Below are 21,426 nucleotides of genomic sequence, written 5' to 3' on the forward strand. Positions count from 1 at the left end.
TCTTCAGTTCCTTGAGCTTAAGAAATGCTGAGCGAGTCCGGCCCTTTTGATTTTCTGACTCTAGCTCCTCGCAAATTTCATTGTAAATAAACTAGTATAAAAAAAAACCAAACCAAAACCTAAACCCACACTGTATATGAATGAAACATAATGTAAAGGAATTATTATATGAATATTAATAAAAAAACTGTTTTGTTAGAATAATCTAATCTAGTCTCCTCCCCCCTAAAAACCTATGTACAATACCCCTAGCCCCATGTACAAAAAACATTACAGAATCTCTAAGTCTAAATGAGATTATGACCAGAACGGACTATACTGACAACCACGGGTGTAATTCTCAAAAGAAGAACAAAAAAGCAAACCAGCAGTGGAGGTTCTCCACAAGAACATCCTTTTCTACTGCAGAAAAGGGCAAACAATGTTTAATGACTCAGGACGTCTAGAAAGGCATTCCACTTTCTTTTCTCTGCTTGAGTAACATGGATCACCTTGGCAATGCTTTTGTTCCTAACACAGCATCCAGAAAAGCCACATCCTTACTAACCATTTAAAAAAATGCATGCATTCTTGGATTTATCACGTAAAAGAATATTATACACCCAGTGCTGTTTTACCAGATTGTAACCCAACTATGTGTAACCAAGAATTTAGGCAGACACAGCAGCCAGGGTAGTTATGTTGCGTCACACCACGTTGCTCATGCATCTCTAGCAGGGAAAGCATGGGAAGTGGAGGGAAGCTGGGCTAGCCCCCCAATCTGTATTAATCATTGTACCACATTCCCTGCAAGCTTCTACTCCAAAGTGTGTCTTTAAAGAAATAAACTAATTCATACCTTTGGCCCAATTATTCATGCTAGATCAACAGCTTTCAGACATGGAAGTGTGGGGAATTTGCTTATTAAAAACAAACCCCAAACCCTCACTGCCATGGAGTCAGAGCCCACTCTCAGAGGGCCCCCACTGAGTTTGCTGTGCAGTCAGAACCTACTCAGAACTCACTCTTCCCTGGGTTTCTAAAGCTGTAAGTCAGACGAGAGGAGATGGCCCTTCCTATTCCCTTGCAGCTGCTGGGGGATTTGAACTGCTGGAGAAGCTAAGCCTTAGTATTATCAGTGCAGCTCCCTGCAGATCACACACTTACAGAGGTTATTATTTACTATTTTATATTTAACATAGGCCTGCAATTCTTAGTAGGGACCAGGATCTCACCCCTTTATCCCTTCAGAAGAGGACACAATAGAACTGAAGATACCCTGAGAAGAGACAAGGGTGGTGGGTAAGTGAGGAGGAGGGCATGAAGGAGAGAAGGGGCTGGGAGGGGCACCGGCCAGAGGTGACCCTGTGTGTCTCAGAGAAGAACTGAGCTCCGAGGGGTTGCAATGGCAGAGCTGGGAAGTGGATCACCAGGCCTTTCTTCCAAGGCACCGCTGGGTGGACTCCAGTCTTGCAGTTGGCAGTGAAGTGGGTTCCTGTTTGTATCAACCAGAGCTTCCTTATCTTTGTGACACCTTTGGCAAATAAAGAATTCTGTGCCGTAGGACACAGTTGTGACATGATATGTCCTGTCATCCAGGTGCTCTTACAAACTCGCAGGATAGGGACAGCCTGACTTTGATGTCGCATCTCTCCCTGGAGGTCAGCTCTAGGGAGACCTGACAGCATCATGTGTTTCCTTTTCTTCCCTCATAAAGGGGGACCTCAATAAACAGTGCTGAATGACTGTCCATTAGCCAGAAGAAATGGGAGCGGCGAGGACACGGGCCAAGGGGCGGGGAGTCCCAAATAAGTCAGGACCCTGGGTCAGGTGAGGCTACAAAAGTGTGACACAAAACCCATTTCATTTATTGCCTTAGGTGAACAACGTTTCCAATAATAACAACCAAAAAAAAAAAATAATAACAACCAGTTACTGTCTCTTTGAGTATTTTGGTTTGGTTTGAATCTGTCTCTCTTTTCAAATCCTTGTTTTGTCCATGTATTTTCCTTATTTCCTTTAGCTCTCTGAAGAGCCTTGGGGCTAAGTAGTGTTGTTGGTGAATGCTATGGAGTCAAGTATGACCTATAGCAACCTTATGAACAAAAGATCTGAACCCTGTGCCATTCCTCACACTTCCTGACACACTAGAGCCCACTGTGGCAGTCACTGTGTCCATTTACCTGGTTCAGGGTCTTCCTCTCCTTTACTGTCCCTCTACCTTTCTGAACATCATGTCTGTCTCCAAGGAAGAGCCCCTGCTAGCAACATGCTCGAAGTATGTGAGGCGAAGCTTTATCATCTTTGCCTCTAGAGAGGCTTAAGTAGTAGTGGGCTAAATGTTAGGCTACTAACCTAAGTGGTTCAAATCTGTCAGCCACTCAGTGGGAGACTGATCAGGCAGTTTACTCCTATAGATTTACAGACTCAGAAACTCGACAGGACAATTCTCTCCTGTCCTGTGAGGCAGAATGGTGTCCACAGCAATGATGTTAGCTCTGTGTCTTCAGAGCCAGACGCCTTGTTCTAGAAGCACTATTATCCCAACAGGCAAAAATAATACAAGAGTGATATTTAGCACTGTAGTTATGTGCCATCGAGTCCCCTGTGATCCATAAAGACCATATGTACAATAGTTCTGAAGCCTGCCCTGTCCTGAGCCAGTCTAATTCTAACACATCAACCCCTATTGCCCCAATTACTGTATCAATCCAGCTCATCAGGGTCTTCCTTTCCTATGCTGTCTCTCCACCCTTCCCAGGATGATGTCCTTCTCCAACGACTGGTTCCTCCAGGTCATATGCCCAAAGTATGTGAAACAGAGCTTCAAAATCCTAGCCTCCTAGGAGAAAGTGGTTTCACCTTCAAGACAGACTTATTTGTTTTCCTGGCTGTCCATGGTATGTTTAAGACTCTTTTCATGCAACACAACTCGAAGGCATTGATTCTTCTTCTGTCATCCATCCTTAGTCTTTGTCCAGTTCTCTGATGCATAGCAAGTGACTGCGAAGACCATGGTCTGGATCAGGCACACCTTAGTCTCTAGACTGACATTGTTACTCTTCAGTACTCTGGAGAGGTCCCTGACAGTAGATTTTCCCAGTGCAATTCGTCTTTTGATTTCCTGACTGCTGGTGCTGAGAGTGTTGACTGTGGAGCTGAGCAAGCTGTAATTGTTAACAATCTCAATCTCTTCTCCATCTATCATGGTGCTGCTAAGTGGCCCAGTGGTGAGAATCTTTGTCTTCTTGATGTTGAGCTTCAATACCTACTGAGGACTACAGACCTTGACCTTCCGCAACAAATGCTTCAGGTCTTCACAGTTTCAGTGAGCAAGGCTATATCATCTGCATATCATAGGTTGTTGATGAGTCTTCCTCCAATCCTGATGCCACATTCCTACTCAGATCTATATTTTCTTGGAGAGAAAACTGCCAATATATAATTACTTGTCAAAAGCATTCTTATTCTTTAGACTGTCTGACGACACTGTAGGTTAGAAGCACAGCTCTGGCCCCTCACTTAACTCCTTTGGGGCTACTGACACTTTTCATTGAGGGCAGGAGGGCCCACAGATTCATCTGGGTGGCACTACGCAATTTTTCTATTTCACATGAACACAGATAGCAAATGCCACGTTGGAGAAAACACATACACACATTTCCCCCGGGCTTCACTTTCTTCCCATTTGCTTTGCTTAAATCTGTTTTTTTAGCACTTACCACCATCTGAAAAATTACATGTTCATTGACTGATTTGTCTATTGTCCCCAACAGAATGTTCTTGGCTGTAACTGTAATGTCTAGAATATGTAAATGTTTGTTAATGTCTGGAATATGTAATTTGTAATGTCTCGAATATGTAACTATTAGTTAGCTAAATGGAGTATCTTGTTACCTCCCTCTCCAGCCCATACACTTCCAATAGTCCAGCCATCTAAACTATTACGAGATCATTTAGAGCTGATGTGATCTTTTTCCCCTCGCTAATACCATCTCTGAACCCCTGTACAGGTTCCCTTTCAGTATAATCTTGGCATAAAAACAAAATTTTGTATATTGAATTACAGTCTTCTCACACAGCTGACGGAGTTGATCTTCTAAAGATTATTCTTTAAACTCTGAGAGAGTGATCATTTTTCATATTTCAGAATCTCTGCTGTACATTTAATGTAAAATGGGGGAGGTACTGGAAATGACAGTGTAGTCTTGACCAACTAGACATTTGATCTAAGAATAGGACCAGTAATCCAGCACAGTACTAAAACAATCTTCACAATAAAATTATGTTACAAATCTGGGCAATAAGGACTTCCTGAAAAACAAAAGCCTCAAAATTCAACTACATAAACCTCATTTCACATATCCTCTCTCAGTTAAAAAGAAAGATACAGGAATCTGTCGATTACTGTGCTTACAACCTGGAGGGAATGTTTCACTCCGTGTGGCACATGTCATGTTTTGGCTTCTTTACTTTTTCCTCTCCTCTTTGTAAAATGCCCCACCTAGTCGAGTTTACAAACATGACTGAAAGACATAAGATTGTTTCTTTCCACCTATTTTGTTTCAAGATTTAACAGATAATTTAGGAAAATACCATTGATTTTTTTTTTCCTTACCATCATTTACATCTTAACTTCACTTGAAGGGAAATTTCTTTCATTTCCAGAAAATATTCCTTGAGAAACAATTACAGTTTTATTCAAGTAAGCCTAGACTTGCTTTACCTCCTTAAGAGAAATACGCTGAATTCCCTTTTATCATGTATTTATTACTTATATTCCAATTTGAGGCAGTTCAAGAACACTTTTATAAATTTTTCTATAGTCATAGCTCTTCTGCATAAGATATACTTTGCAAGTTACAAACAAGAAAAGAATGCTTTCATGTTCTGTATTTATTTACCCAACAATAAACCAATTCTTTGCTAACATGGATTTTCATACATTAACTTATAGAGATTCTTAAAGAAACTTGATAGTACCTTTAAAGATTGTCTCTTGGTCACATAATTCTCAGAGTGAAGCAATTTCTCATAGTCTTCAAAAATCTAATGAAAAGAAAAGGAATATAAATGTGTGACATCAACAATGACTTCTGGGTAGTTGGCTTGTGTGCTGTCTTGCTTCAGAAGTAAATTACTGATTCACTAAACTTGGCACAGCCTGGCTGCTCCCCACTGCACCTTCTCCCCAGGCCCATTTACACCTGGGTGTAATAATGGGGTGAAAGCAGATTTCTATAAATTAGATCTAGCAGAAAAATGGAATCATTTTTAGGTCCTCCCAAGAAATCAGTTTGAAGAAAATATCTAATAAAAGTTGCAAAATAACGAATTTTATGCCATTTAAAACATATTTATTTATTAATCTTGCTAGTAGCTATGAAAGGAGATCTGGTGGCACAATGGTTAAAGTAACCAACTGCTAACCAAAAGGCTGGTGGTTTGAATCCACTAGTTGCTTCATGGAAGAACAACCTGCTTCTATAAAGACTCCAAAATCCACAGCCGTTGTTGAGTTGATGCCAACTCATAATTACTCCCCATGGAGTTTCCAGACTATAAATTATAATAAAAGGGAACTGTCCATCTTTCTCCCAAGGAACAACTGGATATTCAAACCACTAACTGTTTAGATGGCAGGCTGACATGGTACCCCTACACCACCAGGATCCCTTTCTGCATGGATTACAGTCATGGAAACCCTCTGGGTAGTACCCCTCTGTTGTAGAGGGCTGCTATGAGCTGGCATTGACTCTGTGGCAATGAGCCTGCCTTGGGTTTTGGTGGTAGCTCTGACCCCACAGATACTTGGAGATCAAATTAAGAAGATCAGTGTTCCACTGGGGAATTCTTTACAGAAAGAATCAAAGCTGTCAACTTCATAGAGTGAACAGACATCAAGAATGAGATGACTTCTGGGGTGTGGCCTTGCTAATCCCAGCTGGCCTCTGGGTCACTCCCATTCCCGCAGGAAGCTGAGGCCAGTGGAGTTTGGGTCTGCCTCTTTCCCAGTGGAGTTAATCAACTCTTACCGCCTGCATTTCCCACAGGATCCAGACTCTTAGACTGGCTCAGGTGGGAGGAGCAGGCTTGCACACAACTGAAGGTAAGACAGTTCAGGAAGCACGTGAGGGTGGGAAGTAGCCCATGTCCCCAAATGCCAAGAGGGAGGAACTAAGTCACCAGAAGTCATGGTTAGATACAAAGAGAAAATCAGGTAAATAAGGAACCAGAGACTGCATTGCTAGCTCTCAAGTAGTTGCCTATTTCTGACTGTGAAGCACTAAGGCACAGCACACCGAGCTCACTCCTTCCGCCCTTTCATTTCCCCACAGCCCGGAAGGGTATCACAGACTTCACCCAGGAAGACATGGTTCAGACTCTTTGGTGATTATCACTATTATTTGTTGGCCACCAGCTCTCATGGGTCTACTGTGCACTGTACTTTCTCCCATAATGTATAAAGTCATCATCAAAACCACATTTCTCTTCATAAACAAATATATCAACATACATGTCTATGCATGTCAGTTTGTACACACACATATATAATTTTAGAAGCATATTGCCAGGCCTGTCTTCCTAGACACCTGTGGGTGGGTTCAAACTGACAACCTCTCAATCAGTCCAGTACTTAACTGTGCCACTCAGGGACTCCCTGGTTCACTAGAGACAAGAAATATTTTGGGAGTTTTATGAGCAGATAAAACTAATTATCATAAATTTTAATACAGGTGAAGGGTTCTTCCATTGAGATGTATTTACTGCCCCTTAAGGGTCACATTGAAAAACAAAACCTATTGCCATTGAGTTGACTCTAAGCCCAAGGAACCCTGTGGGATAGAGCAGAACAGACCCACAGAGTTTCCAAAATGGTCAAGTTTTGCAGAATTAGACATAGAGCCTCAACTCTCTCCCGCAGAGCCACAAGTGGACTCAAACTGCCAACCATCTGGAAACTCTGTGGGTCTGTTCTGCTCCTGAGAATAAGGAAAAATGGAGAGTCTTGATCTCCCATCCTCAAATTGGTACAAAGTGTCCTGATAACTTAGCTTTAGGTAAATAGGCAAACCCGGGCTGTAGTTGGTTTCCACGTGGATAATAAATAGGATAGATATGAACAGCATAGGAGGAAGGGAAAGGGAGGGACATAAAACGAGAAGGTCTTTAAAATGATTTCCACTTACCGTGTCATAATTTTGTTCTAAGAAGTCTGCTACCAACGCTTTATGTCTGGTTAATAAATCCTAGAAAAATGAACATCACGTGAAACACAATTACTATAGTTCATGAATCTGACAAGTCTCTCTTTGTACTCTAAGGTATTATGAGTACATTAATTTGAAACTTTTAAGTTTCAAAATAATATTTCCCCAATGCCAGAAAATAATTTCCATTATTATACTGCTTTAACATGTAGAATACAAGTTTGTTTCATATTCAAACAAAACAAATTGACTCATTGTTTTAAGTTCTTATCGTTACTAGATTTGTGACAGAAAGAACTTAACTGGTGGAGCAAATGGTACCTGCAAGATGAGTTTATCGTGTATTTCTATAAATCACAACTTTACACTGTGGCTTTAATACTACATTGTGATAACATGATTTCCAAATAATTAATGATTATTTTTGAAAAGGAATTTTGAACAGCCCAAAGCTCTCTGTTACAGGAAATGTAATAGGTCTTTTTATTTTATCTTTTTAAATGATCTCTTCATTTTTATTTTTTGTGTGTGTACACTTGAATTGGATCTGACTGATACAGGAGATCATCGGGTAGATTTGAATTGCGTGCCTTCAGAAATGCAGCATAGCTTCTTGCCACTAGGCCACCAGAGCTCCCTTGTAATAGGTGTTTTTGTGGTGTTTTTTTTTAAAATTTATTTTATCTCATTATTTTTTGTGTGTACTGTCAAATCAGATCTGACTGGTACAGGAGGAGACTGTTCCTCCTTCTCCAGCAGAGCATCTGGTGGATTTGAACCATGTATCTCTGAAATTGCAGTTGCAGCTTCTTGCCACTAGGCCACCAGAGCTCGCCGTAATAGGTTTTTAAGGACTCCAATCTTTAAGACTCCTTGTGATTTAATGAGGAGGCAGGGGGTGGATGTGTTTCTGCTGCTGGGCACTCCCAATGTGGTCAAGTTCTCAGGTGACAGGCTGGGAGGCACGTGCAGGTCACTGAGCAGCACAATCTATGCTTTCAAAGTTGGAGACAGGCTGTTGCTGGATGGTCCTGTAGAGACCATGGCTCACAGCAGCCCTCTGAACAACTTGCCGCAGTCTGGCCATTTCCTGCATCAGCCTCACCATCTCGGCCATGCTCAAGCCCACTGCTGGGCAATGCTACTGTGTCAATCCTTGTCTCTTCTTAGGGACAAGGAGTCCTGTCTTACTGCAGCAGGAAACTCACAGAAAACTGAACTAGAGCAGGAAGGAACACTTCAGGGTGTTCACACGTCTATTATATCCCTAATTCAACTCCATGTTGAAAGAAAGTGAACCTTATTTAATCCGTTTTAGATGCTTAGAGACCTTTAGATGCTTAGAGTCTAAATACCTTACGAATGTACTGGACAGAGTTTAATTAAAATCAGAATAAGAATCTTAGAGTTTTCCAAAATAAATTCTTACCCTTTAATACATATTTAATGAAAACGTGTTAAAAGCAGGCAGAAGACAAACAACATCACCTCACAGAGAAAAAGGCAAGGTCAAAAGCTCCTTAGCTCCCTTTGCATCAAACTAGAAAATTAACACTATAAATATAATTTTCTAGTTCAAAACCAAGCAAATTTGTTCTTAATCTCTTATTACATAGCACAGCAGTAAGATGGGCTTGTGTTCTGGGGCTTTTCCCTTCCCCTGCGGAGTCTTCATGTGGGATGACTGGCTCTCTATAGGAACATCACTGCTGGAGGATCAGTCTCGAATCTAATGAGTTCCTACACGTGGGGACTGATGAGACAATGATTGCACAGCAGTCAACAGGGGTCCCTAATCTATTCTAAGAAGCCATATGGCCTATCAAGTGGTTGGAAAGGCGGAGGGTCAGCGCAGGAGAGGAGGAAGCCTGGGTGAGGTGGACTGACACAGTGACTATGGAGTCAGGTGTGTCGGGACTGGCTCAGGACAGGGCAAGGTTCAGAACCACTGTTCATAGGGTCGCTGTGCGTCATAGTCGACTTGACAGCACAGAACAATAACAGCACAGCATTGGGGAAAGTTGCTGTCAGAGACCTGTCCAAAGTGCTGAAGGGGCAGCAATGTCAGCTGGTACATCTGATCCAGGCCATGGTTTCTTCAATTACTTGCTATGCTGGACAGTGAATAAGGATGACTGATAGAAAGAACCATCGACGCCTTTGAGCTGTGATGTTGGAGAAGCATACTCACCATCCCATGGACTGCCAAAAAAAAAAAAAACCAAATCAGTCTTGGTGCAGGTGCAAACAGGGTCCCCGTTAGAAGCAAGGATAGTGATTGTCTCACATACTTTGGGCATGCTGTTAGGAGCCAGCTCTTAGAAAAGGACATAATGCTTAGAAAGATGGATGGTCAGCAAAGGAGGGGACTATCAGGAGTTGGACTGACACAGTGACTGTAAAAACGGGCTCAAGTAGACCATAAGGGTGGCACAGGACACGACAGCGTTCTAGTTCATGATTCACAGGGTTGCTATGAGTTGTAGTTGACTCAGTGGTTCCAAACATGACAGTTTCCAGGTGCTCACCCCTTAATTTCATAGTAAATCCCCACAGAGCAAGTAAGGGATTTTCTGAGCTAAGCCAGGTCTGAAAGGGGGTGTGTTCCTGGGCAGCGCACACATGGTGGCTTGCTGTACCCCGTACTCCTCTTGTGAGATAAAGAAGGCAATTATTTTCTGGTGGTGGAATTCTGGTGGCCAACATGAAGACACATAGTTCAAATCCACCAGCTACTTCATGGAAGAAAAATGAGCAATCCCCTCACAAGCAATTTTGTTGTTGTTGTTATGTGTCGTCGAGTCACCTGTGACTCATAGTTACCCTATGTACAAGAGCTCTGAAGCCTGCCCTGTCCTGAGCCAGTCTTACTGACTCTGACACACCTATCCCCATTACCCCAGTTACTGTACTGAATCCATCTCAGCTGTGGTCTTCCTCTCCTGTATTGTTCCTCTACCCTTCTGAGCATGATGTCCTTCTTGAAGGATTGGTTCCTCCTGGCCACGTGCACAAAGTATATGAGACAGAGCTTCAAAATCTTAGCCTCCAACGATAAGCAAGGTTTCCCTCTCTCCAAGACAGACAACACACTAGAAGGACAGGTATGGATTGGTTCTGACTTGAAGGTACCACAGTAACAACATATCCTTAATAATTCCCATGAGCCACAGCTCTAACCACCATGTAACCTGATGGGACCGGGAAGGTTTTAATTTGAAATGGTGTATACATTCCAGTCAGGGCCGTTTTCTCAATAAGGTGGCCCAGCCAACGAGAGTGCTCCCAACAAGCCTGCTCACAATCCTAGAAATTAAAGCAGGGCCATGGACCAGTGGAATACCAGCAGTTCAACTATTGGTGGGTTTCTCTCATTCTGGAATGACTTGTCTGTCTTAGTCTTGTTTATGACTTTAACAGAAGAATCTCTTTAGAGTTATCTTTGCACTTGGAGTGTCTTATACTCTTGGAACCATTTTTGGTGAATTCTGCACAGCTTCAGAGACAGCATGGGTAGAGACTGACAGACATTCGCAATGACAGAGACAAAGTAATAATAATAATAAGAGCACCAGCTACCATAGATTGAGGGTGCCATGTACTGTGCCCAGAAATAGCGATAAATAGGATAGTTTTTTATCTTCCCAGAAATGCTGCAATGCTGCAAAGCAATAATATTTTTTCTGTTTACAGGAGAAAATGAAACTGAAAGGTTAAGTGATTTGCTCCAGGACATACAGCTAATTAGATGATGAGCACAGACTGTAATCACTCCTATTATGTGGATTCTTACAGTGGAGAGAGAAATCATGGTGCTAAGAACTCCTTCTTGGGAGCAGACAGTGTGTTAAAGATACAGTTAGCAAAACATTAACTTACAATGTTAAAGAAAGTAACGTTTAAACTGGGCAAAGCCATTTTGAAGCTTAAAAGAAAAGAAAAAAAAGGTAAATCTATGAGGTTAAAAAACCCTAACCAGATGACAACAATAAAATGTTTAAATCCTGCTATTGAAAAAATGATTTATGGCCACTGTCATATTATATTAATCTTAAGCATTTGTGAAACATAGAAAGTTAGTATCTTCAATATTGGTAGAATATTAGAACTGTTTTGTGGTTGCTTAGTTTTTCAAAGAAATGACTCAAATAAAGTGGAAAATATTATGTATAACAAATGAAAACAATGGTTTGATCTTGTGACTCAAAATTATTGCTGAAAGTTAAACTGGGCTGAACACAGGAGAGCCAAGAAGTATTACTTCAACTTTCTATTAAGCACTAACAGAGACAAATCAGTAGGAATATTCTCACTTAACATTTGGTTTCTAGTTACACTGGAACTTTGTTCTAGATTGGTAATGATTTGGGGAGTTTTAGGTATGTCTTTTTATAAAGACCTAACTTGTTTCCATGGCAGTGAAGAGAAAAAAAGATAAGAAGAAGAGACAAAATGGCCCATTACCAGGAACACTTCCTCAATTGCTTAGGGGCAATAACTAAAGAAATGGGATCATTGTTTGTAATGAATGCCCTTCTTCACAGTGATCTGGCATGGGGAGTATCTCCTCCCATGCAATGTACTGCCTCTGAAAATACACAGGAGGGTCAGCTATGGGTTGATTCTGACTTACCACACAACATAACCTTCACTTGGGTTCACTAACTTTTGGTACGATGCTGAGCTATCTATGAGGCAGAGAAGACAAGGTCCCCCTCCCTCTAGCCCTTCTCCTCCTCAGTTAACCTTCCTCAGAGCCTGTTCTCAGACTTTCTTCCCTTCCTCCGCCTTCGCACCCCCTCACTCTGCTGTTTACTTTCCTTTCTTTAATCTGTGTCTTCTCTAGACTCCCTCTCTCTACCTTCTCTTACTTTTTCCTGCCTTTCCCCTTTTGATATTTTATGTCAGATTTGACCTTTGTTCACTGCACTCCCCTGCCCTCTTCTGTGTGCGCCAGCATCGCATCGAGGCCTGGTCTCCTGCTCCTCCCCGCATCACTCAGGGCCTGATAGAGGACAAGGCGGAGCTGCGGAAAAGTTGAGGCTGGTCGGCCACCACTTATTCTCTGATTACTCCAGGCATGGCTGAGCTCTGGTGAAGGATGGGCACACTGCCTTCCTCTATTGTCTCAGGCATCTCAACAATGGTTTCCAGCCTGCATGTCCTGTTTGTTAAAAGTGCTACAGACCACAGGGCCCACCCTTCCTCAGGAGGCAGCTGTGACAGTCATCTGTTGGTTCTTAAGGATGCTCCTGGAACCTGCCACCCACCCCACCCTGTGTTTCCAAATAGTCCCTTCAGCCTCAAACAGGATCCTGACAGGATGTGCTTGTCAATTCAACGTTCCTCATTTCAGGATACTCCCAGGGACACTAGGTTCTTTTCCAAAGTGTGTGCTAGGCCACTGCCAATCCTTACCTACCTCTTAACTAGGTTTTATTCAGGGCAGGGGCCCCTCCCCTGGTGAGGATGTGGGTCTCCACCTGCAGTCTGGCCTCCCCTGGACCACTCACTCTTTCACCCCTCCCCAGGCTTTCTCCCCCTTATCTCCTCAGCTCCTCTTCCACTCTCATCTTTAGCTAGTCAGAGTCTTTCTGCTTTCTGACACTCGCTAACACTTTCTAATACTTTCCGGGGCCCTCTAAACCTGTGGATGGAGCTGGAGAACCTGCTCAGAACAAGCTGCATAAATGCCCAGTCTACAGATAAACGAGCAGTTTCTAACTTCATGAACAATTTCTCTATCACTGAAAAGTTAAGATAAAGAAATATTTACCATCCAAGTCAAATGCAACTTTAAAAATGTGTCCATAAAATACTGCTGTTGTTATTAAGTGCCATCAAGTATGACTCATATCGTTCCTATGAACACAGATCTGACCCCTGCCCTATCCTGTGTCATTTTCACTATCTCTGACGCCCTCAACCCCACTGTGGCAGTCACTGTGTCCTGGTGGAAGGTCTACCTCTCTTCTGCAGTACCTCCACCTTCGAAGCATGATGTCCTCCTCCAAGGAATAAGAAATAGTCTCTCCTAGCAACATGCCCAAAGGATGTGAGACAAAGCTTTATCGTATTTGCTCCAAGGAGCAACCTGACTGCACTTTCTCCAAGACATATAAGTTTGTTCTAATGTCCATAAAGTAAGAAGGCTAAGATAGGGATTAATATTATGATATTTGTCAATATTGCTGACATATGTCAACACTGTACAGTATATCAATACTGTATGTCAGATAGCATTTTTGAATTATACATGTTAATTTTTTTGATAATTAAAGACAGAAAAGTTTATTAAGACCGAGCAAAGTTTACAGTTGTTGTTATGTGCTGTCGAGTTGCTTGCCACTCATAGTGACCCTAAGTACAACAGCTCTAAACTCTGCTCTGTCCTGTGCCAATCTCATTGCCTCCAACACACTCATCCCGATTGCCCCAGTCACCGAATCAATCTACCTCCCAGAGGGCCTTCCCCTCCTGCGTCTGTCCTCCACCCTCCCAAGCATGATATCCTTCTCCAAGGACTGGTCCCTCCTTACAACATGACCAAAGTATGTCAGACGAAGTTTCAGAATACTTACCTCCAAGAAGAAGCCCGGTTTAACCCTCTCCAGGATGAATCTGTTTGTTTTCTTAGCAGTCCATGGTACCCTCAGCACTCTTCTCCAACACCAAAGCTCAAAAGCATCAATTCTCCTTCTATCCTCCCTGGTCATTGTCCAGCTCTCTGACGCATAACAAGTGACTGCAAAGACCATGGCCTGTACCAGATGCACCTTAGACACACCGTTGCTCTTGAGTACTTTAGAGAGGTCCCTAACAGCAGACTTTCCCATTGCAATACATCTTTTAATTTCCTGGCTGCTGGTGCCAAGAGTGTTGATTGTGGAGCCAAGCAGACTAAGGCTGTGAACGATCTCAATCTCTTCACCATCCATCCTGATGCCACCAATTGGTTCAGTGTCTTCTTGACATTGAGCTTCAATCCATATTGAAGCCTGCAGTCCCTGACCCTCAGCAGCAAGCACTTCAGATCCTCCTCAGTTTCAGCAGGCAGGGTTGTGTCATCTGCATAATGCAGATTGCTGACAGATCTTCCACCAATCCTGATGCCACATTAATTCTCATAGAGGCCAGCCTCCAGGTTGATCTGTTCTGCATAGAGGTTGAAAAGGTATGGAGAGAGGACATATCCCTGGCGTACACCCTTCCCAATTTTGAACCATGCAGTATTCCCTTGCTCTGTTCTGATGACTGCTTTTTGGTTCAAGTATGTTTCGCATTAGTATGATCAAGTGTTCTGGGATTCCCACTCTTCTCAGAGTCAGCCACAGTTTATTATGGTCCACACAGTCAAATGCCTTTGCATAATCAATGAAGCACAGATAGACATTCCTCTGGTACTCCCTGCTTTCAGCCAAGATCCATCTAACATTAACTACAATATCCCTAGTACCACGACCCCTTCTAAACCCAGCCTGGACTTCTGGCAGTTCACTGCTAATGTGCTGTTCCAGTCGTTTTTGGATAATCTTCAGCAGAATCTTGCTTGCATGTAAAATCAACGATATTGTTCTATAGTTTCCACACTCTGTTGGGTCACCTTTCTTTGGAATGGGAACAAATACAGATCTCTTCCAGTCAGTTGGCCAAGTGGTTGTTCTCCAGATTTCTTGACACAACTTGGTAAGCACATCCAGGGCAGCATCGGTTAGCTGAAATATGTCAATTGATATACAATCTATTCCTGGGGCCTTATTTTTTGCTATCCTTCAAAGCAGCTTGAACTTCTTTCTTCATCACCAAAGGCTCTTGCTCATATGTTATTTCATTAAATTCTTCTGTGTCTGCCAATTCCTTTCGAGACAATGACTCAGTATATTCTCTCCACCTTCTTTTGATGCTTCCTGAATTCATTTAATACTCTGCCTAAAGCATCCTTGATTATAGCAACTCTAGGTTTGAATTTGTTCTTCGGTTCCTTGAGCTTAAGAAATGCTGAGCGAGTTCAACCCTTTTGGTTTTCTGACTCCAGCTCCTTGTACATTTCATTGTAGTATTTTCCTTTGTCATCCCGCACTGCCTTTTGAAGTCTTCTGTTCAGCTCTTTAGTATCTTGAGTTCTTCCTTGTGCTTTGGCTTCTCTCCGCTCCAGTGCAATCTTCAGAGTTTCTTCTGACATCCATTTTGGTCTTTTCTTCCTCTTCTGTCTTTGTAGTGAACGTTTGCACTCTTCTTGGATGATACCCTTTATATCCTCCCACAACTCATCTGGTCTTCGCTCATTCGTGTTCAAGGCCTCAAATCTGTTCTTGAGATGGTTCTGAAATTCAGGTGGGATAGACTCAAAGTTATATTTTGGTTCCTGTGGATTCAGTTTAATTTTCCTCAGCTTCAGCTTGAACTTGCATATGAGAAATTGGTCGTCTGTTCCACAATCGGCTCCAGGCTTAGTTTTCACAGCTGATATTGAGCCTCTCCAGCGGTTCCTTCCGCAGACGTAATCGATCTGATTCCTATGATACCATCAGGTGATATCCATGTGTATAACCTGCGTTTATGTCTCTTAAAAAATGTGTTTGAGATGAATAAGTCATTGATTGTGCAAAATTCAATCATTCTATCTCCAGCTCCATTTCTGTCTGAGTCCATGTTTTCCGACTACTGATTCTTCTTCTCTGTTCCCACCGTTTGCATTCCAGCCACCCATTATTATCAATGCATCTTGACTGCACGTTCGATCGATCTCCAACTGTAAAAGTTGGTAGAAATCTTCTATTTCCTCTTCTTTGGCTCTGGTTGTTGGTGCATATATCTGAATGATAGTGGTATTCATGGGACTTCCTTGTATGTGTATGGATATTATCCTGTCACTCACAATATTTACTTCAAGATGGATCTAAAAATGGCTTTTCTAACTATGAAAACAACCCCACTTTTCCTCACCTTTTTATTGCCGGAATAGTATATCATATGATCATCCGATTCAAAATGCCCCATGCAGGTCCATCTTATCTTATCTCACCAATGCATAGTATGTCAATATTTATGCGTTCCATTTCCCCCTTAATCTCCTAATATCTAATTTACCTACATTCATGGTTTTCACATTCCATGTTCCAATCACTAGTGTCTGCTTACAACTGTTCCTCTTCCTCTGTATTCCCATACTTAGTTGACCTTCCTGTCATTCCACGTGTGTTCTGATGTACATAGGGTTTTCAGAAGCCTGCTATTTTGGAAGTGGATGGGCAATCCTTCCTCCTAGTGTGTGTCAATCTGAATGTTCAGAGTTAGAGACGTATCCAACAGATAAGCATTTAACAGGAAAAGTGAAAATATATCCCTTATTGTGGAATTAACTACTAGTTTCGGTGTTGTCCCTGCCCTTGACATAAGTGCCCTGACCCACTTATTTCTTTGTTCCACCATCCATCAAAATACCCCTCCAGTGGGCTCACCATAGGAGAAGAGAGGTCAGACTGGACCTATACATGACCATAATGAAGTGACAATATATATTCATATCCTGAAAAAAGTGTAGATATTACCCAAAGCATACATGGCTGCCTACATTTAGGTTTTGTGGAATATACATTTTTCCTTATTAAAATCAAATTGTCTCTAGAGGCTAGCTGGACTTAACTAAATGCTGAACCTGAGAGACCTAGCTGATGCAGATAAAATAAAGCAAAATTATTTACCTTAAATGTAGCAAAGGCATCTGAGGCAATATCAAATGTTGACAACTCCACATACTTAAAGAAATCTCTGAACTGATTAGAGAAGAGGATGATTTTGGCAAGTGGTTCATGTCGAATACATTCTCTCAGCATCATCCCGCAACGTAAAGCAATCTGTGGGGCTTCATATCTAGAATATAAACAAGAGGGAAAGAGAAAACTTGTTATCCTACAAGCACTCCTATTAATACCAATGTTAGCATTAAGAATCATTTCACAAGCAGTTTCGGCCTTTTAAGGTACAGTATGATGAACTGTACCAAAGAAAGTCTTTAAGAAATATTATTATACATCTTACTGTTGGTATATGTAATATTAGTGTTCATGAAATGACCACACACAACTAACTTTCAGACCAGAAATGTCCCCATTCCCACAGATAATCCGGATGAAAAAGAACCTTATACAAGTGGGGTTAATACTGCCTCCAACAAAACGTTTAAGTCATGCAATTTAAAAAAAAATTATTTTATTTATTTTAATAAACATTTATAGAGATCTTGGATTTCCATTCATTCATTGTTGCACTTTTCTCTCTACCCTCGCACCCCAGTTCACTCCTTTCTTCAAAAAGCAAAAGATAAACTCCTTCATTGGTATACAATCCCCCTGCCCCCCGACCCCGAGTACACTCCACTATGCAACCTTCATTTTGGATTCCTGTGATAACCATAATATCCTATCATATATCACTTTAAACTGTTCTCTCCCTCATTTGTCTCAATGCAGTATACATAATTTATCCAGTTTTTCTCAGTCTTACCCCAACCCTGATGTCAGTCCCATTCTACAACAGTGGCGCTAGGCAGTATTTGTCTTTTTGTGACTGAGATATTTCACTCAGCATAATGTCCTCCAGGGTCACCCATTCTGAATAATATTGCATGAGTTCCTTGTTTTTCAATGCTGAGTCATGCAATTTTTTAATAAACATGTATACTTTATTCAAGTACTGTATGTATTAAAATGTGTCTAAAGTTTGTAGGTAATGTTTTCCTACCCCCAAGGTAAATAAAGATGAGATTTATAAAGATATTGATTAAAAAAAAGATAATAATAAGAAAGAAAAGTTAATGATCTTGTACATACATCAGAACCAACCTACAACAGAGTAGGACCCCATCCTAAGTCTGGACTATCTGTAATATAGGGACCTCTGGTGGCCTAGGGTAAGAAATGGTGCTGCCATTGAAGAGGCATATGGTTTCAATTTACTGCTCCACAGGTAGAAGGTGGGCACTCTCCTCCCATGTGATTCACTACCTCTGAAAACCTACTAGGGAGTCAGCTACCGGTCAGTTCTGACTGCCTGGTACACACCAACAACTTGCATTATTAATTACATTCATTTCAACATAAAAAAACCCAAAACACCTTCACCACTGGGTCAATAGGCAACACAACGATGATGATGTTGTTTGCCACAGAGTTTGGACCTACTCATAGCTGACTCTCCAGCAGGTTTTCAGAGGCTGAAATTTGCACAGGAAGAGAATGCTCATCCTTCTCCCACAGAGCAGCTGGTGGATATTAACCACAAGCCTTTGGGATTGTAGCATAGCCTCTTACTACTAGGCCACCAGAGCTCTCTAGTATTGTGATAAATGGAGAAACAACTGAAGTTGTCAATGATTTAATCTTACTTGTATCCATAATCAACATCTTGGCACTAGCAATCAGGAGATCAGGAGATGCAGAACACTGGGGAAGTCTGCTGTGTCAGGGAGCTCGCCAAAGTCCTGATGAGCAACGATGTCAGTTTAAAGACACTTGATTCGAGCCAGTCTTTTAATGAGTAAGACATGTCTGAACAATGAATAAGGATGACAGAACTGATGTCTTTGTGTTATGGTGTTGGAGAAGAGTACCGGCTATGCCATGGACGGCCAAAAGAACAAACAGATATGTCTTGGAGAAAATGCAGCCAGAGAGTTCCTTAGAGGCAAGGGTGGTGAAGCTCTGTTCTCACATACTTTGGACATGTTGTAAAGAGGGGCTGTTCCTTAGAAAGGGGCATCGTGCTTGGAGAGGTGGAGGGTCAATGAAGAAGAGAAAGACATTCAACTTGATGGGCTGACACACACAGTGATTGCAGCAATGGGCTCACCTGTGTCAGAGCGGAGGATGACACAGGACAGGACAGGGTTCAGATCTGTTGTTCAGCGGTCATGATAAGTTGTATGCAACTTGATGGCACAAAACAACTACCTGTGGGGAGCTCTGGTGGCCTAGTGGCAAGAAGCTGCCCTGCAAACCCAGGGTTATGCAGTTCGAATCCACCAGATGCTCTGCTGGAGAAGGAGACGCAATATCCTATACCAGTCAGATCCGGTTTGACAGTGTACACACACACACACACACTCACTAAAATAAAACTTAAAAAAGTAAACAAAACAAAAACCCCCAACTACCTGTAACATAGTGATATACAGACGTCATTTGATACAGTCTATTTAAGTATCAGTTACTTAATTTGGAGTATTGAGTCTATAGTGTGACCAAGGATACAACAGAACACATGATAAGATCACTGCCTGATGTTGTTGTTAGGTGTCATCTAAGTGACCCTGACTCAGTCTCAGAACAAATTCCTGCCCAGTCCAGTGCTGTCCTCACAGTCTCTGCTGTGCTTAAGGACACCTGCAGCTTCATGTCCATCCAGAGCGCTCCTAGAAGCAAGATAGCGTGATTCATCTCATATACTTTGAGCAGTGTTACCAGGAGGGGCTAGTACTTGAAGAAGGACATTACGGTGGCACAGCTTTTAGGGAGATCATATTTTACAGTGGATGTGGGTCAGGCTGGGAGAAAAGGCAGATTATAAACAATGAAACAATCTTTTCATCTATTCATAAGTACTTTGAAAACTGGAAACAATCTAATGGCTAATGTACAAAGTGTGATTAGAGGACACCTTTTGATTTAGTGCCAGGGAAATGGGAGAGTATTTCAGGCGATGCATCCAAGGCAAGAACAAGCAGATGACTAAGAGACAGAGAACCACGGCCAGAGTTGCACAGTGAGAAAGTCAGTGAATGATGTGGAAGGGTGGGAAGCCACTGCAGAGTTTTAAGCAAGAAATTAAGATGGCCTGGTTTATGTTTAGGAGATCTGATGGTCTACTGGGCAGGGACTTGAGCTTCGAATCTGGTAACTGCTCCTTATGAGAAACACCATATTCTCCCGTGTGAATGACAGCATATAAAAACCTACTGGAAGGTCAGCTCTGAGCTGGTTCCAACTCGACAGCAATGAGCTGATTTTATATTTGAAAAAGATCATTCTGGCTACTTGTTGAGAATCTGCTTAAAAGATGAAGGAGGCTTGTGCTGGGGTGCTAGTGAAAGTATAAACTGTAGATAATGGCTTGGGGAAAGACAACAGGCCTTGCCCACCTAGGGTAAGATGGAATAAATTCAGTGTAAAAGAAACCAAGGACTCCACAATATCTTTATCTTTGGTATGAGTAATGAGGTGGATTTTAGTGTCCTTTAAGATGAATTAATTAGGAAAGGAATAGCATAGTGAGGAGATAAGGGTTGTTTCTGGCCATGTTAATGTGAGAAAACAAAAATTCATAGGCATCAAGTTGAGCTGACTCACAGAAGACCATCCATTAGATTTTTGGGGCTGGAAATCACAAGGTATCATCTTTCTCCCAAGGAGCTACTGGTGAATTCAAACTACCAGAGAGGTGCCACCTTCGAGTTGGGGCACAGCTCCTTAAGGAGTATGCCACAAAGCTCCCTATGTCAAGGTGAAGATGCTTACTATCTAAGTAGAGATGTCTATTAGGCACTCAAACCCATCAATTTAAAGTTCAGGAAGAAGACAGCCATAGATAAGGCTTCTGGGACTGCCACACCCGCCTCGCTGTCCGGCCACGACGCCTGTGTGACAAAATGGGACGTCAGTGCCTGTACGGGGTCTCTGACCTCAAGGATAGCATAAGAGGGAATCTTGCAAGCCCTGTGCTTGTGAGTGGGCTGATGCCTGGATATTTGTTACAGATGGGTCTTCGTAATTCCGGGAAACCTCTGGAAATTAAGTTGCTTCTAGGAATTGCTTTTCTATTTTTAAGCTATGTGCTGTTTCTGATAGGAATGGGAGTTTCTAGGGAAAAACCAGGGGAACTTCACCAGAACTGGGATAAAGATTTAACTAAAGTCCTTAATCAGGAACCACTTGATGTTCCTGGAAATGATAACAAACAAGATGAAAATATAATAGAAATTGAGATTGTTCTTAAAAGTATAATTTTGAATATGCTCTTTGAGTATGTATCTAATTCCTCTTTTGTGATACTTGCAACTCATATTCAGCAATGTAATTGTATATTAGGAGAAAGTTTAGACTAGTTTCAACAGCAGAAAGTCATAGTTAATGAGAATAAAACAGAGAGGTTTAAGAAAAGACTCAAAAGACAAACTTCTCTAAAAGTAAAGGTCTCTTCAAGAAATAGGAAATATTACCAGATAAATAACAGGTGGTGG

The 21,426-nt window shown here is 41.9% G+C and overlaps 1 protein-coding gene across 1 annotated transcript in view; it reads right to left on the reverse strand.

The window, feature by feature from the left end:
- CAB39L (calcium binding protein 39-like) overlaps window positions 1-21,426 on the reverse strand; it is an 86,091-nt gene that overhangs the window by 9,472 nt on the left and 55,193 nt on the right. The window contains exons 3-5 of the mRNA XM_006879597.1: window positions 16,895-17,063; window positions 7,170-7,229; window positions 4,963-5,028 (exon numbers count right to left, since the gene is read on the reverse strand). Coding sequence (XP_006879659.1) covers window positions 4,963-5,028; window positions 7,170-7,229; window positions 16,895-17,063 — 295 coding nt within the window. The remainder of the gene's footprint in view (window positions 1-4,962; window positions 5,029-7,169; window positions 7,230-16,894; window positions 17,064-21,426) is intronic.

Source organism: Elephantulus edwardii, unplaced genomic scaffold (genome assembly GCF_000299155.1).
Source record: "Elephantulus edwardii isolate Elephantulus edwardi_28Jun2011 unplaced genomic scaffold, EleEdw1.0 scaffold00004, whole genome shotgun sequence".
Lineage (NCBI taxonomy): Eukaryota > Metazoa > Chordata > Mammalia > Macroscelidea > Macroscelididae > Elephantulus > Elephantulus edwardii.